Source organism: Magnolia sinica, chromosome 5 (genome assembly GCF_029962835.1).
Source record: "Magnolia sinica isolate HGM2019 chromosome 5, MsV1, whole genome shotgun sequence".
NCBI classification, from domain to species: Eukaryota; Viridiplantae; Streptophyta; class Magnoliopsida; order Magnoliales; family Magnoliaceae; genus Magnolia; species Magnolia sinica.
In genome coordinates this window covers 8,539,022-8,555,953 of record NC_080577.1, presented here as the reverse complement: position 1 = coordinate 8,555,953, position 16,932 = coordinate 8,539,022, and the positions used below count along the sequence as shown (strand labels likewise).

The 16,932-nt window shown below is 40.1% G+C and overlaps 1 protein-coding gene across 2 annotated transcripts; it reads right to left on the bottom strand.

Moving 5' to 3' along the window:
• Nucleotides 1-4,605: 4,605 nt before the first annotated feature.
• Nucleotides 4,606-11,151, bottom strand: LOC131245345 (GDSL esterase/lipase At1g28570-like). 2 transcript variants are annotated; one of them, XM_058244738.1, is made up of 6 exons: nucleotides 11,025-11,151; nucleotides 10,516-10,936; nucleotides 10,187-10,405; nucleotides 7,213-7,361; nucleotides 6,843-7,119; nucleotides 4,606-5,051 (listed from the first exon to the last, which is right to left on the bottom strand). In XM_058244738.1, exons 2-6 carry the CDS (start codon nucleotides 10,766-10,768, stop codon nucleotides 4,762-4,764), a joined length of 1,188 nt encoding a protein of 395 aa, XP_058100721.1. In that variant the 5' UTR covers nucleotides 10,769-10,936; nucleotides 11,025-11,151; the 3' UTR covers nucleotides 4,606-4,761. The 2 variants fall into 2 exon arrangements, with proteins under 2 accessions (XP_058100721.1, XP_058100720.1); XM_058244737.1 differs by having other exon boundaries at nucleotides 10,516-11,067.
• Nucleotides 11,152-16,932: the final 5,781 nt, after the last annotated feature.

Below are 16,932 nucleotides of genomic sequence, written 5' to 3'. Positions count from 1 at the left end.
AGATTTCATTGGGTGATTCGTTGTGGTTTATTTCGATGATATTTTGACATACAGTTAAGACGAAACTACCCATATAGAATACTTCAAGAAGGTCCTTCAAGTGCTCACTGAAAATAAATTGTACCTCAATTTAAAAAAGTACAGTTTCATGACTGATAGCCTGTTATTTTTGGATTTTGTTGTAACATCTACAGGTATTCAAGTGGATGAGGAGAAGGTGAAGGCAATTAAAGAATGGCTGGTTCTCACAAATATTCACGAAGTGCGAACTTTTTATGTACTAGCGATATTCTTTTGTCGGTTCATGAAAAATTTCAGTGCCATTGTGTCACTAATCACAGATTGGATAAAGAAATGACAGTTTCAGTGGATTGACGAAGCCGACAAGAGCTTTACCGAAATTAAGTGCAAGTTATCCACGATACCGGTTCTTGTACTTCTTAACTTTAACAAACTGTTTGAAGTTAAATGTGATGCCTCATATGTCGGCATTGAGGGAGTTTTGTCTAAAGAAAATAGGCCAGTAACTTTCTACAGTGAGAAACTTAGTGATGCACGCAAGAAGCGGTTTATATATAAGATCGAGTTGTACGCGGTGATCTAGACACTGCGACACTAGCGACATTATTTGATTCAAAGAGAATTCATACTTTACACGGACCATTAAGCTCTCAAATTCATTAATAGTCAAGCTAATAGTAACTGTGTACATGTTACATGGATCTCGTTTTTGTAGGAATTTACGTTCATACTAAAATATAAGTCTGGGCAACAGAACAAAGTAGCCAATACGTTGAGTCGCTGTGAAACTTTGTTAGTCACTATGAGCAATGAGGTTGTCGGGTTTGAGCACCTCAAAGACATATATGCCGCCGATGACGACTTCAGAGATGAATTGGTTAGATGCCAAGAAAGTCACCCAGGCGACTTACATTTGAAAGACGAGTTCCTTTTCAACGGGAATCGACTGTGTATCCCCAAAAGTTTGTTAAGGGAACAAATAATCCAAGAGCTACATAGAGGTGGCCTTAATGGACACGTTAGGTAAGACAAGACGCGAGCTCTTGTGAAAAAACAGTATTACTGGCTGTAATTGGTACGTGATGTGGGAAAGGCAGTCCAACGTTATTATATTTGTTAGACCTCCAAGGGGCAATCTCATAATCAGGCCTCTACACCCTGTTACCCATGCCTCACGGCCCTTGAGAGGATTTATCTATGGACTTCGTGCTTGGACTCCAACGAACACAATAAGACATGGATTTGGTGTTCGTGGTAGTAGATCATTTCTTCAAGATGGCGCACTTTATTTCATGTAAGAAGACTCGATGCAACACACGTGGTGAATCTATTCTTTAGAGAAGTTGTGCAGCTACACGGGGTTCCTAAGACTATCACTTCTGACCGTGGCACGAAGTTCATAAGCCACTTTTGACGGACTTTGTGGACTCGATTCGATACACGACTTCAGTTTAGTAGTGTCTACCACCCACAAACTGATGGGCAAACCAAGGTTGTGAATCGCATGTTGGGAAACCTCCTTCGATGTATTTTAGGAGAAAAATCGAAGTAGTAGGATTTGGTCTTACCTCAAGCAGAGTTTGCATTTAACAACATGGTTAACCGCTCGAAAGGAAAATTTTCATTCCAAGTTATTTACAGACGAGTACCTCGCCACACACTAAACTTGGTCCCTCTGCCCAAGCTCTTACGCATGAGCATTGCAGCAGAGCATATGGCAGACAGGATTATGGGCATTCATGCGTAAGTACAGAACAAGCTACATGCCTCAAACGAAAAGTATAAAGAGCAAGTGGAAAAGCATCGGCGACAAAAAGTATTCTAGGTGGGCGACCAAGTAATGGTCCATCTGCGCAAAGAAAGATTTATGATCAGAACATACAATAAGTTGAAAAATAAGAAGATTGGACCGGTACCAATTATTTGAAATATCAATAACAACACTTATGTTGTTGATCTTCCATATGACATGGCAATCTCACGGACTTTTAACGTCGCAGACCTGACCAAGTATCATGAACCAGAGCAAAACGAGAACTCGAGAACGAGTTATTTTGATGTAGAGGATACTAATGTAGAGAGGGTCGCAGACAGTTACATGGCCAAGATAGATAAAAAAAGGCACAGTCGACGACAGAAGGGATTCAGACTGTCGAACCTTAAATCAGGTGTATCTCGCAATCCGGAATGAGTTATAGGACGTAAAATATATGATTTTGGGGTAGAACGACCTACTTTAGCCACCCAACCCCACTATGGTGGGTTACCCAAGCCGTATTTGCAAAATACCGCCAAATTGACATCATTTTCCTATTTTAATTCCGTTTTTACTATAAATAGTAAGTTTTAGTTTGATTATAACTCTTCATCCGTTGGGCTTTAGGAGTTGAATCCAAACCGCAAATAGCTTAGAAAAATTAGGAGAACAGCTTGGTGAATCCAAATATTTTTTAGCTGAGAACCTTGCACACTAGTAGACATCACGGCCGTCTATAAATAGTAAGTTTACTATTTATAGTAAGTCATGAATTTTAGGAGTTTTAATCGTAGTTTGATTCTGATTTCTTTCCCATTGCTTGGCATCCCTATTTAGAGGGTTGTGAACTTGTTTTTTTTCATTCATCAATCAAATTTTGAATTTATTAGAATTTATTTCTATTTTCTTGCTTTATTTCCTTATAGATTCGAGAAGTCTCTATGAGGAGTCCAGATAAGTTCCATGGATTCGGAGTAGTTATCCTTGAGGAAGACGGTGATCGACCTCATCACGTTCATCCCTGCATCATAACCCCAGACATCGAAATAGTCAGATCAAATTGGATGCGGAAGTCAACCGAACTATTCAGTCATTGATTAAGCGTTATCATGTAATTAATTTGTAAAGATGCTTCTTAGCCTTTTAGATGAGTTTTTTTTTTTCTTCCTTGGAAGCAAGGATTTTTTATAATGTTAGAAAGTTCATACCATTTAACAATAATAAAAATACTAAAAAACAAGAAATAGAACCAAATGTTGATTCTATCGATTTAATTTTTAAAAAAATGTAGTAGGATTGATACAATAAATAGATAAAATAGATAAAAATTATCAACAATAGTTCAAGCAAGCAAAGCGGCCGTTGAAAGTTGATAGTTATTTGAACCATATTGATCGCAAGACGGTTATGGTCTGGCCAACAAGTTGTGGCCTGGTGAGATCGTTAAACAAGGACAAAGATTTGAGATATGACGACAACTTCGTAGATGAATAGCTAAACTAAGTCCAACTTACTGTGTTGGACAAAAGTGGATACGAACTAAACTAAGACTATGCTAATTGATTCAGGCTTATTGCAGTATTGCATAGATGGAAGTGGAGAGACTAAACTACGTTAGACTAAGATAGGCATCCATGTGGGGAAAAAGAAGAAGAAAAGTTAGGCAGCATTATATTGAGATATGTTAGTCTGGATTAGCGAGAGTTCGAAATTCTTCATTCTTCACTAAATTTATAAACTTGAGAGGCGGTTGTTGGAGCGACGTCTTCAACAACATGAGAGATTAAGATGGTTGTGCCATTTTATGCAAACACAAGTGTAAACTTCCACATTCAGCCAAAAGAATCGTTTCCAACTAGTAATATGATTGTACATTCTATTTTAAGATTAGATTTGGAGTATACATTCTCCAGCAACTTTTATTATTGTGAACACTCTCCTAAGCCCTTAGTCTAGTTATGACCATTCACAATTTGCTACATATGGACAATTATCTCTCATCTTTAATGCTTTGCTAAACAGTTTTTTTTTTTTTTTTTTGCTATACTCTTGATTTTATGCATTGTCTTTTCTAAACTCTTGCATGTATTGCTTTTCAAAATGGACACACCTTTAGCTTCTTGGCTTGGAACTTCATCTTAATCATGTGCGAAACATTATTACCATGTGGCGTCTTATAAGTCATATAACCTAACTATATTAGGCTTGGTTTAAACAATGACGAATTCGAATCCGTTGATTAGTGGCCTATAGGTTGGCGATTGAGAAATGAATGATGCAATTGTCTACATTCACAGCCAAGATTGGATACTAGGGTTTTTGTTTTTGTTTTTCTAAAACTAGGAAATTGTTCGGGCCGGGAATGGTCCATCAACGGTGGAGTCAACCTTGGCAATGTCTTGATCACTGAAATGTCGGCCTATTCGAATGGACTTGCTATGCGTGTTATTCGGTCCATTATCATGTGTCTCGTTGGTTATGATCTTACATACAAACAATTGTAGTATCTTGTTCCTTGCCAAGTTGGCAAATGGGCGGGGATCACCAGCGAAATTCTCCGCCGTCCAACGTTAAATAGATTTGGCTGAAGTGCCTATTAGCTGGCCTTAACTGACTACAGCAACATGTCCAGCGTAAATAGATATAACTCAGCAGCAATTCAAGCCCAAACCGAGCAGAAAAGAGGTTTACTTGGGCTGTGCCATGCAGCCTAGCCCAATTGATATCACACATCTGAAAGTGAAGTGTATACCGATTCCCTCAATTCCCATCTACTGAATGGTCTAGATTAGCAAGCATGCTCACCAATTGTGCCATGTACATTAGAAGAACCCCAAAGTGCTAATAGCCATTACTTTTATATTCCACTATTGTGGAATAAACATTGATTGGAATATCGCGTGCAGGCATACAATACATTCACCATATTTGCCAACTAATATTTTTGCACCAGCTATTGTGTAACATATCAATGATACGATATGCTACACCGATGCCCTGAAACTCTGGCTCTTGGTGTGGTAATGAGGATATTTAACATGTGATGCTAGTTGCAGACATGGACAAGTAATGGGTGGAAAGGCATATGGTCCACTGATTACATCGTCTGCAATCATTCTATGCCCACCTTCAGTGGGGTGGCTTCCATCCCAGTTCCAATACAACGATGGGTCATTGCAGATTCGTGCTTCATGAGTACCACATAGGACAGAGGAGTTATAATTGTAAGGACCGCCGCTTCCACAACATGCAGAGAGTGCTCCCTTGCTAAATCCTGCAATCCAATGACATGAACGCATGAGTCTGTTCTATAAAGGGCTCTCTGATTTGTTTTGGATCTTGCTTAATTTTCACTATGGACAGTCTATCTGGTTGGCCTTACCATCAATAACCCACTGTGCAAAAACCCCCCACCAATTGGGCTATCGTAGACTTCTATTCCCCTTTGAATGGAAAAGGTCGACTGTTTTTATATTTCTAGTCTGCAACAGATCTGGTGGCTAGATTTGTCTGCTGTTTGTGGTATTTTTCCTCCATTGACCCATCAGGAAGGGTTGTAAATAAGTTGGTTGAGCTGACAAGTTATTGGAACCGACCCATCTATAAGTGGGTCAGGGACAAAATTCGGACCCTTGGAGTAAGTTTGGGTTTCAAAAGTTTGACCTCAAATACTAGATGAGCCAGGCCCTAGACCTCTCAACATCAACTTGACTCAAACAGGGACTTGAAATGGGTCTGGTTTGTGATTTTCCAAAAATGGTTCAAACCCGCCGAAAGTAGCCAGTGTAACGAAGTGTAAACATTTGGTTAATTAATTAATAAGAGAAATGCTCCAATGCTCTCACAACAGTAATAGTTAGTAGTTCTCTTGGTTGTGTTGTGACAAATACATTGTTCCTGTTCATTAAATCCAAAGCACATTTCATGGGTACCACGCAAACATCACACCAATTCGATAAATATTAACTATTTGATCAATGGACTTCAAAATCGATGGTCAAGATTGTTTACACAAAAATAGATTCAATCAATAATTTGATTGAAGAATCACTTTTGTAAGGCAATCATAACCATCCTATCCATGGTTTAGAAAAGGAATGGGTAGAGAAAATAAGACCAAATCCATGGTTAGAAAAGGGATGACTAGAGAAGATAAGGCCAAATTAAGGATGGATTGGATCATCCAATTAGTGTGATTTTGCGTATGGTGGTGCATAAAATGTGTTCTAGAGTGAACAGACAGTTCAGATCAATTGATAGGATTGTCCAAGTGAATGAATGCAATTAGGAGCACTGTAACTTAGAGAGCACAGGAGTATTTTTCTCAACTAATTAATACTATACCGACCCATGAGATAAATGGGTCAGGTTTCCTGGACCTGGACCTGGACCTGAACCATTAAATAAATAGAAGCAGATTGCCTAGTGACCCTGACAGGCATTGTAGGGGGGTGGGGGGATATGGTTTTATCCACGCAGTGTATCCATTTTGCCTGAAGCAGATCCAAAGCTCAAGTGGACCACACCACAAGAAATAGTTGTGATTGAAAACCCACCGTTAAAAGTTCTCGTGGGCCAACAATGTTTTGGATCAAACTGATATTTTTGTTTTCCCTTGATCCAGGTCTGTGTGACCTTATGAACGGATTGAATGGCAAATAAACATCACAATGTGGCCTAGGAATCTTTAATGGTGGGTGTCATTGTCACCACTGTTTCCTGTAATGTGGTCGAGTTGAGCTTTGGATCTGCTTCATTTTTGGGCTCATGCCTGAAATGAGCTGGAAAAATGGATGGACAGCATGGATAAAAGGGTCACGAGGGAATCCACTTCCTAAATAAATAAGTCGGTTTTTGTTTTTACTTAAGACCCGATCCATGCCCAACAGAATTTTAATGGATTGGGTCCAGGACCAAAATTCTGACCTTATTATTAAATGGGTCGGATACAGATCCCACCTCAGCCTGACCAAGCATGACCCATTTGCACGTATAAAGTTATGAGTGGTTGGTTCATTGGCCTCATTGACTGGTACCAACTATCAAAAGGAGTTGAAGAGCGCACCGAACTGAAGAGGAGAGCGGTAGATGCGCATCGCAGAATTGTAATAATCAGCATAGATGATGATGACATGAGGGTGGAGGTTCCGCATCCGGTCCAGCTCTATTTGCAGTCGATCGTTGTGATACTGGAGTAACTCATTCCATCTCTTTAGGCAACCAGTTTCATTGTCATAATCTTCCTTATTCAAGCTCGCTCCAAATGTGAGAACTGAGGCAAAGCATCCCAACGGCAGACCACCTGGGACCACAAGTGTCATGGCTCCATGTTCGATCAGCGTCTGCAATTCAAATCCAACAAATCAAAGTTAAATGGATTGATGGAATGTAATCACCAAGAAAAAGAAAGAATTCCTCTTCTTTTTACTACTCACATCGACTGCGGAAGTAATGGTACTAACAACTTGGGGAACAAAGGTCTGGATCTTTTCTAAGCTCCATCCATTACTGAACAGTTGGGCGTAATCATTGCCGCCAATCTCTCCAACCAGAAAAAGAGATCCTCTCAGGAATTTGCGGCAGCCTGTGAAGATTAAGACCATACGTACAAGGTATTAAAATTACACCAACTGGTCTGCACGACCTGGCTGAAAATCTACCAACACGCCTGAAAATTTGGTTTTACTAATCCATTCTTTGATCAGGTGGCCCTCACATGAATAGACATTTAGATATATATGAAACCAAGGTCTACATGGAAGATGAAACAAATGCGTAACCAATGCTTAGAACGGCGCCTATGTAGAATAAAACACATGTACATATGAAGTTGGGCTGGCTGAGCTGGGTTAGTCCAGATCAAGTCGGGCTAGCTTAAACCCAACTGTGGCCCGAAAATTGATCGAGCCATATATGCCAGGCCTAATGCTGGCCCATAGACCGAGCTAATATGTCTATGTCAAGCCTAAAATCAGGAGCCTAGCCTGTTGCCAACCCTAGCCACAGGCAGCCCACCCACCTGATAAACCCAGGCTTGGACATATTAGTTTGTCCATGATCCAGGGTTAGGCCTGGCATGCATGGGTCAATCAATATTCGAGCCGGGGTTGGGCTCCAGTCATTTTGGCCTGGCCTGATCCAATTTCATGCGTACCACTCGTATAACATACATACGTCATTCTAATCCTCGATTAAGAAAACCATTTATCGTGAATGTAGAGCCTTGATTTCTTTCCACTTGACTGTCTATCTCTTTCTGCATAGGTGGCCCACTTGATCAACAAATAGATTAGGAATATTCAAGGAGAAACACCAATTACATCAAATTCTGGGCTCAGTTGGGTCCAGGCCCATGCCAGGTTGGGCAGGCTCTGCCTTGGACCTTAAGTGTCAGGCCACCAAAATACGGTCCGTTGCCACCCTTAGCCACTCCCAACAACCAATTACATGGTCAAATCATAGAGCTGGGATTCAGTCCCACATGTAAGGTATCCTGTTCACTGGCAGAGTGGACCTTTGGTAGGACGCTATATGATTCCTTTTATTTCACAATATGGAAATATCCACCCCCATCTTAAAGATGGTGGTCCACCATCACTTGATATAGCCCTTCAATAAATTTCCAGAAAATGCATTATTCATTTGACCACTTTCCTGTGGATGAGGTCTCAAGCCCAACCAGTCGGACCACAACAGTCCACCCAATGAATAACTTCCAACCTTTCATGCTTGTGCAACATCCAACCTGTCCAATAGTTTATCTGCCTTAGCACAGAAATCAGCCACATCCACTCATATGAGTGGACAGCATTTGTATTTGGTTATTTATCAATGGCCAGAAATGGTGAGTGGATGTACTTATGGTTGGCGCAACCTATTGGAAGAGCTGAATGTCGTATGCACATGATGGAATTGGAGTTATTTGATGGGTGGACTGTATTTTTTGGTCTAACTGGTTGGATTTGATACCTTCTCTTTATCATATATATTAGCTTTAGATTTGCCACGTTTTAAATTACTTATTTTCTATGAATAGAAACAAACGATGGTCTTTTTCAGTAGAATAAATGAATGATAGAGGAAGACTTTCATACACTGGCGGAGTGTGATGGATGATGCGCAAGTGTTAAGAAATTGTATGCGTGGCATAAATCTAATTCGAAATGAAGCGTAAAATTTACGGGTGCTAGTCTAGATGTATCACATCTAATTGTCAGATTAGTGGACATTTATCGGGTGATCGGAGAGACATCCAACGGTCTAATTTTAGCAAGCGTACCCGAATCAGATATTAGGATTTTGAAACCGGGATTTTAATCTCGTCAGAGTGGGTTCCACAATTTAGGCCTTTTAATTTGAGTTAATACATGCTGTGTTTAGAATATCTGAGTGCTGTGTATCAAGCACTACACGCGGCCAGAGTACCAAATGACTCCCTTAGATGATGAAAAATAAATTAAAATGAAAAACAAAAGAAAAAGCATTATGTGATCATCGATGCGAGGATATGATCAATATTCGCGAATCTAATATTTGGTAAAGTGGGGCCCACGGGTCAACGATCCAAACTGTTGATTTGAGTTCCCCACGGTGGACGTTAATTTCCCAAGAAAAAGGAAATCCTAATCCTTCGAATGTTAGCTTGCAAATAGATGGTAAAGAAGGAAATACAGGAACGGTTCATATTCAATGGGAAAAAATAAAATAAAATAAAATCAGATGGATATAAGCTTCTAATGTGGAATTATGTGGCAATGATCTATCCACGTTGGAGCCCATGTCATGCCATCCAGCTGCAGCATCATATCATCGAATTCCAAAAGTCAATGAGAGAAATGCATTTATACTCTGACAGAAGATGATGGCTGATACGCAGGCACTCAAAAATTGCATACGTGGCACACAAGTAATTTAAATATAAACGGTATAAATGAAGGGTCCTAGTTTAGATGTGTCATGAACCAACAACTAAGCTAATTTGGTCTCTGACTATCAGATTATTGGAAAATTATTGGACGGTTAAAATTGTTATTTAAAAAAAAAAAAAAAAAACAATGGTCTTCTTTTCATTAAACGTGTATCCATAAATCAGAGGCTCAAATTATTCAATCAATCTGATATTCTACAAGTAAACTAATGGAAGTAGGTCCCACAAACCAGTCGGTTTAACTTCAGTTAACATATACCAAGTGTGCATTTTCTGAGTGCCTGCGTATCAGATGTCATATGCTGCCAGAGTATCAAATACCCCGGAAATAATTGAATCGAGGTCGAGACGTCGAGTCGACACAGTGAGCCCGTCCAGTGGCAGGTCCAGCAAATGAGTTAACCGAGTCTCACTCGCTTCTTTTTGTTCCTAAACCATAACTGAGACTGAGTTGATCCGTTCGAGTCAAATATCCAAGTTACCTGATGATGAGAGGCAAAGAGAAGGCAAGAGTCCTTTGAACCACTCGATCTGATCGACCAAAGATATATTCGCTACCACACCTCCAATCTTCTTCTCTTCGTAGGAGGCAGCATCAATCGCAGTAGCCCCCGCGACTGCAAAATTCGCTCCATGCCGAAGATCTCGACCGTCCGAACATGCACGATATGGTGGCAGAAATGGAAGTCCAAATGCTTGAGCTGTGCTCTCAAACAACAAAAAACAAACACCTCAATCAGATACAAAATTCATATGTATGAATGCAATTTAAGTGTTTGTAGAAATGCTTGCATTTTAGGTATGTCTGTACCAATGAAATCGACAACCACACGCCCATCGGAGGATCGGCCGGTTGGATGGTGGAAGAAAGTCTCTCCATAGGGGAAATTGCCGATGTTGGAAGAGCTATTGATGTAGAGCCAGTTTCCGGTGTCGGTGAGAGAGTCGCCGAAACTGAAGATGGAGTTGTAACAGCCCGATACGGGATCGGTCCCGGAGAATGAGAGGAAGATGGTGAGGAAGAGATGGAGGTTGAAGAAGAGAGTTGAGGAGAAGAAGGCCATTTCAGAGGAAGAGTCCGAGAAGGGAGACACAAAGGGCAAAGGTAGATGGCCGTAGAAGAGGATTGTGAATTGAGGCGCTCACCACACTTTACCGTGGTGTGAAGAATATGTGAGTCCCACCGTTGAATCCTTACTAGGGCCCACAGTGATGTTTATTTGTAATTCAACCTGCTCGTCCACAGACATGGATGAAGGTAAAATACCACTATGAACTCGATCTACAAAATTTGCAGCCCCAATTACTTTCCAACGGTACCTGTTCAATTCCTTCTGTTTCTTGGGATGTGGTCTGTTGCTGCTCTGTTTTGATTTTCGGTGGTTGGAACCACGGCCATGCTAGAATTTAATCTGCGGCTAAATTGAAACTCCTGAACATCAAGGTAAACACATAGTGTATGATTGAGATGCAATGAGATCGGTTCCTATTCAGACAATCACACAATCAAGCAATATTCAGATGATAGAGTTTGTATTCTAATAATGAGCCACGCATTTGCCTTTCATACGAAATGGATCTTTAGTAAAGATAAAAAGAAATGAGAAAGTAATTCTTATGGCTGCTTGTGAAGAACAACAGCAAAACATCAAAGACTGAAATTACCGCTACTTGATTAATGTTACAAGTTATACTATGGAATGTAAATAACATGTAAAAAGTAAAGATTATACTAGGCAATGTAATTTACTTGACAGGAAAAGTAGAGTGATTACACTACGAAATGTAATTGACTGATAATTTAAAGATAATGTTTGGTTTAATTGGGTTGGTATGAGATGATATTTTCATGGTAAATTATAATTTTAATTTAGCCATTAAAATACTTTCCACGTTCGGATTGTTACTATAACTACTTGCACTATTTGGCTTACTTTGTTTCTCCTTCTACCATTTGTCTTATAATCACTTCTCTATAATTACTCTTCCATCGATTGCTTAAATAATGACATTGCATTGTTTGATGTATTCTATTTGTATTACTAAGAAATCTTCTTCGTACACCTCAACAAATCTTCTAATACACTATGTGGATCCATTCAGATCACACATGACGTAATCTCATGGGCTCTCATGAGGAATGGCAATAACAAGGATTAACATGGTCTACTTAGGCTTTAGATATACTTCAATATTCAATTCCTTCTATTTCCTATGGTGTGGTCCACTTAAGCTTTGGTATACTTGAATATTGATCTCATGCCCTAAAATATGCTTAAAACAATTGTGGACGGTAGGGATAAGAGTACGTACATTATAATGGATCACACAGAAGATTCACACCTCCCAAAGGGGATGTGTTGCCGCATGGAATTAGATGGTATTAAGTAAGATGGAACTTTAAATTCCTTGGTTTGAAAAATCATTTCTTTTTGGTTCAGCATGGGTTTCCAACATTGGATCCTGTGCATGGATTACGGAAGGCTAGGGAAGGCTTTTCGGAATTCAACTAGGTTTTGCGAAATTCATGGGATTTCCTCCTAAAAGCATGAGTTAGGAAGCTCTTATGTTGGGAATGGAGGTGAGGCCCACTTTGATATTTGTGAGGAATCCACCCCATCTATCTATTTTACAAGATCATTCTAGAGCATAAGTGACCAAAAATGAGGTAGATTTAAAACTCAAGTGGGCCACACAAGAGAAAACAGTGGGGATTGAGTGACCACTATTGAAACATTTATATAGCCACAAAAGTTTTGTATCGCAATAAAATTTTCTATGTTATTAGTTCATAATGACATGAATGAATTTATAAACGGTTGGGATGACTTATAAACATTAAGGTAGAGCTCGGAAGGTTCCAACGGTAGGAAATTCTTTCCCCACTCTTTCATCTCGTATGACCCACTTGAGTTTTAGATATGCTTGACTTTTAGTAGCATGTCCTAAAATGGTCTCATAAAATGGATGGATGGGATGGATTACTCACAAATATCAAAGTGGGTCTTATTTCTCATTGTAGTTTTCAAACATAATTTCCTAAATTAATAATTTTATTTTATTTTATTTTATTTTATGTACAACCAAGTACTACTACATGAATCAGTACTAGCCAGACATCTTACTTGATCCGAACACCAGAGTAAATAGCTCACTCCCGTGATATTAATAGACAATCCACCCGACAACTACATTTATGGCAAAAAAAAGAACCGCACAATCCGCCAACACATGGCCGTATCTTCTGTCTGGGGTTAGGTAGCCACGCGCTCTCACGACCATCAGCGATGGTGACCTGGCGAGATTTTGTTGATGGGCTGTATACTCTCGTACATATTAGGTGCGGCACTCACCATACAGCCACGTTGACGTATGTATTCTAGATCAACACCGTCCGTCCCTTTTAGTAGATCGTTTTAGGATATGAGCCCAATAATGAAAATAATAAAAATCTAAGGTGTACCATAGTTGTAGGAAACAATGATAATTGAATGCTATACCATTAAAAACTTCCTAAAGCCCACGAAATGTTTTCATAATGTTTATTTGCCATCCAACCTGTTGATAAGGTCACATAAACTTGGATGGAGAAAAAAAAACAAATATTAGCTTGGTCCAAAACTTTCGTGGCCCATTAATGGTCAATCTCTACTGTTTCCCATGATATGGTACACCTAATAAATGGGTCTGTTTAATTTTTGGACTCATGCCCTAAAATGATCTTTTGAAACGGATGGATGGCGTGGAAATCGGATACATATATCAAGATCAGCCCCACGGTAAGGCCCGCGCATAATCCAGTACATACTCGGCAGAAAGACCTTAAAAACGGCCCGTTTCTCTGACAAGGGTGGTCGTGGGACCCGCAGGGGACAGTCTGTAGTACAATTCCCTCACGTGTTTAAGCGAGGCTCGCGTGTGATAGCAGAGGTCGCGTGCCTATAGTACGGTACAATCGTCACGATGACCACACGTAATGAAGGGTCAAGAGAAAATTGACCAATTGGGCCAAATTCCCTGTACCAGTTGGGCCCAAATGTTGATAAAATGTAGCCTGATTTTGGAGAAATGGCATGTGTACGTTAGGGATCGCCTTATGAGCAGCTCCAACATTACACACATGTGCCTTGTTTTCACGTGTAAGGTGAGTGTACACGGCATTTCTAGACCGATTACACAGGCACCCAGATGGTGTTTTCCTTTTGTTTTGGTCGGCATATGTGGAGATGGGACTTACCATTCCATGGATAACGTTAGCCTACTAGAGTTTGGTTTGGTCTGGTTTAGAGTGGATTGTGCTGCTCTAATCAAAGTGAATAACTTGACCCCGGGTTTCAAAATAGACAAATACATCAAACGTGAGCATATATGAGTAGGAGTTGAGAAGATTTATTGTCGATAATAACAGGCAACAATACGTGAGCTACAATAAGATGTCTTCCTAAAAAATAAAATGATTGTATTAATATCAGAACTAATCGAACGTAAATATATAGACTAAGATTACAGTTAAAGATTACCACTATTAGATTATCATTACTTATAGGATAAAGCTAAGCTATCGTAAGAAAGATAAAATAAATTTAATTTGTTTGTTAGATTGGTATGAGATGACTTATCTTGCTAAACTTCTTATTATTTATAGATTTCTTGGACACACTCCAAATGCCTCACTTTATTTCAACCGCTACGAGATCTAAACCACTACTACTTCAGTCTTTCAGATCTTTCCTTCTTTTCTTGACATGTGTGCTTTTAACCGTTCTCTTTTTTTTTTTTTTAAACTACTTTTCTCTCTTGAACTTCTTGACCATGCTTCATTTTCATCTTACGTGTATCATTTATCTCGGTGCCAGTTGTACATTCGTAAAAAGCACCCCAAATATCTCTAAAAATATTTCACGCACTATACATTTCTCAAGAAACGAGACGTGTATTTTATTTATTTATTTTTGGCTATTTCAATAGCGGTCAGAAATATGGTACAACAACTAGCATTACAGGCCATCTTGGATGTACACGTGGTGTGTGAATAGAGGACCAGTGCATCTGATTGGGCTGCCATGGAAGAGTTGTTGCCCAAATCGCATGGGTCGGGTATATTATTACTGGGATTTTGTTCTTCTCAGATAAATCTGTTTGTTTCTAATCTGTCCAATTGCAGGTAACCAAACAGTTAGGAATTTGGCATGGTTTTTGTTGATGCAGTTTTCGGTTCACTCCCTTTGGGCACTCAAGCACCTGGTGCCTGCACAAGGAGAAGACAAAGGAGATCCTGCTAGTTCAAAGAACCCTCCGATGCCTAAGTCCGACTTGGAATCTGGATCTAATGATAAAAGTTTTGGGGTGAGAAATAGATGTCTCGTACCTTTCACCGTGGGCGAACTCTCCATTTATAGAAGCAACGCGATCCCGTGGCATATAGAATTTTCCATGACGGGGATTGATCATAATCTATGGCAAACCTAAGATCTTCGATCTCCCGGATTTTCGGAATCGGACGTTATTCTCCGAAGATCTGGGAAGAGGATTTAATATCGAGCCAACTCGTTCACTCGGCTTCAAGCGCCCAGATGAGAAAGATTTTAGGGCTCAGCCGATCGTCAACTGATTTCGGAATATTAGTATGTTTAGATGACTTATGCTCGTTGACTCATATCGTTATTTGACGGCCGACCCATAGTCTGATCTAAAAGATGAACCGAATTGGGGTTAGGCCAAGGTCTAGCTGACCTGTACTTGATTAGCAACCGACCCATGAATTAGGTCGGTGTGAGGGACCCTTTGAGTGTCCTTGAAGGTGTATCGACCTCCTTAGGGAACTTGCCTTGGGGCTTCATACATGTGGGTCTCGGATAGGCTTGTTGCCTGGTAAATTCGAGCCATGTCTCTCCTTTTAGCTTTTCGAACATGTGGGCCTCGGTTAGGCTCGGCGCCTGGTGAATTCAGGCCATGTCAGTATAGTTGGTCTATTCCATAAGCTGATTTATTGACTTGTCAAATTTTTTCCCCAACAATTTTGATCCCTGTACACTTTGTACAGCAAAGATGACGTGGCCCATCTATCACTAGGTATAAAAAGGTTAATTTATATTCACACTGGCAACTGATTACATGGTTAGGATTATCCGAACTGTGCAATCTTAAGAGTTAACCCACCGTTTCGTGGCAGGACCGTTAAACTGTTTTCTTCATTTCTTTTATTTTCTTTTCTTTTTTCCTTTTTTCTTTTTCTCTTTTTTATTTGAACCGTCCAGTGGACATGTGTGCTATGTTGGTTTAAAGCTCCATTGAGCTATACGTACAACAAGCCATCTATATATATAATTGAGGATTAAAGGCCCACCTGAAGGCCTCCACTTAGATAATCACATCACCTAATCGTTGTGATTGTTGGGCCATCGCCATTTACTTGAGGCCCTCAATTTGGATTTGATACATATGTGCCACGTGTGCAGTGAACCTGTACATGAGCATGACTTCCGATGCATGGTATACTCACGCTTTATGTTTATAGAAGATGGCCCTACATTTCAGTGATCCAGACCCTTGATCTGATGGAAGCTACCATGGATGGAGCATGCCCGTGAAAATTCTCAACAGGAAAAATTCTAATCCGTTGATCAGTGACCTGCAGATAGACGACTGAGGAAGAAATGATGCAATTGTCTACATTCACCTCAAAAAGGGCCAAGATGCTAGTGTTTTCTGTTTTGTTTTGTTTTTTCCTCCTAAAACTAGGAAATTGATAGGGAATGGTCCATCCACGGTGGATTCAACCTTGGCAATGTCTTCATCAATGAAATGTTGGCCCACACGAATGAACTTACCATGCATGTCAGTCGGTCCTTGATCATGTGTCTCATTGATTATGATCTCACATACTAACAATTGCTTAATCTCTTGTTTCTCCCCATGGTGGCAAATGGGTGGGGCCCACCAGCCAAATTCCCAGCCCTCCAATGTTAAAAAGAATGTTCTTGAACTGCCAACTAGCGGGCATTAACTTGCTACATGGACATCAGGCTCGGGTAGGTCAAGCCCAACCCAGGCTGAAAAGGGCCTTCCTTGGGCTGTGCATACCTTTAATTGGACAGGCATGTCAAACAACCATTCACTCCAAAAGCTTAACCCCAACCAACTGAAACCCGACACATTACCACTCCTACTACATAACTTTCCACGCAGAAGAAATGACGTGCATACCGATTCCCTTAAACCCTTAGAA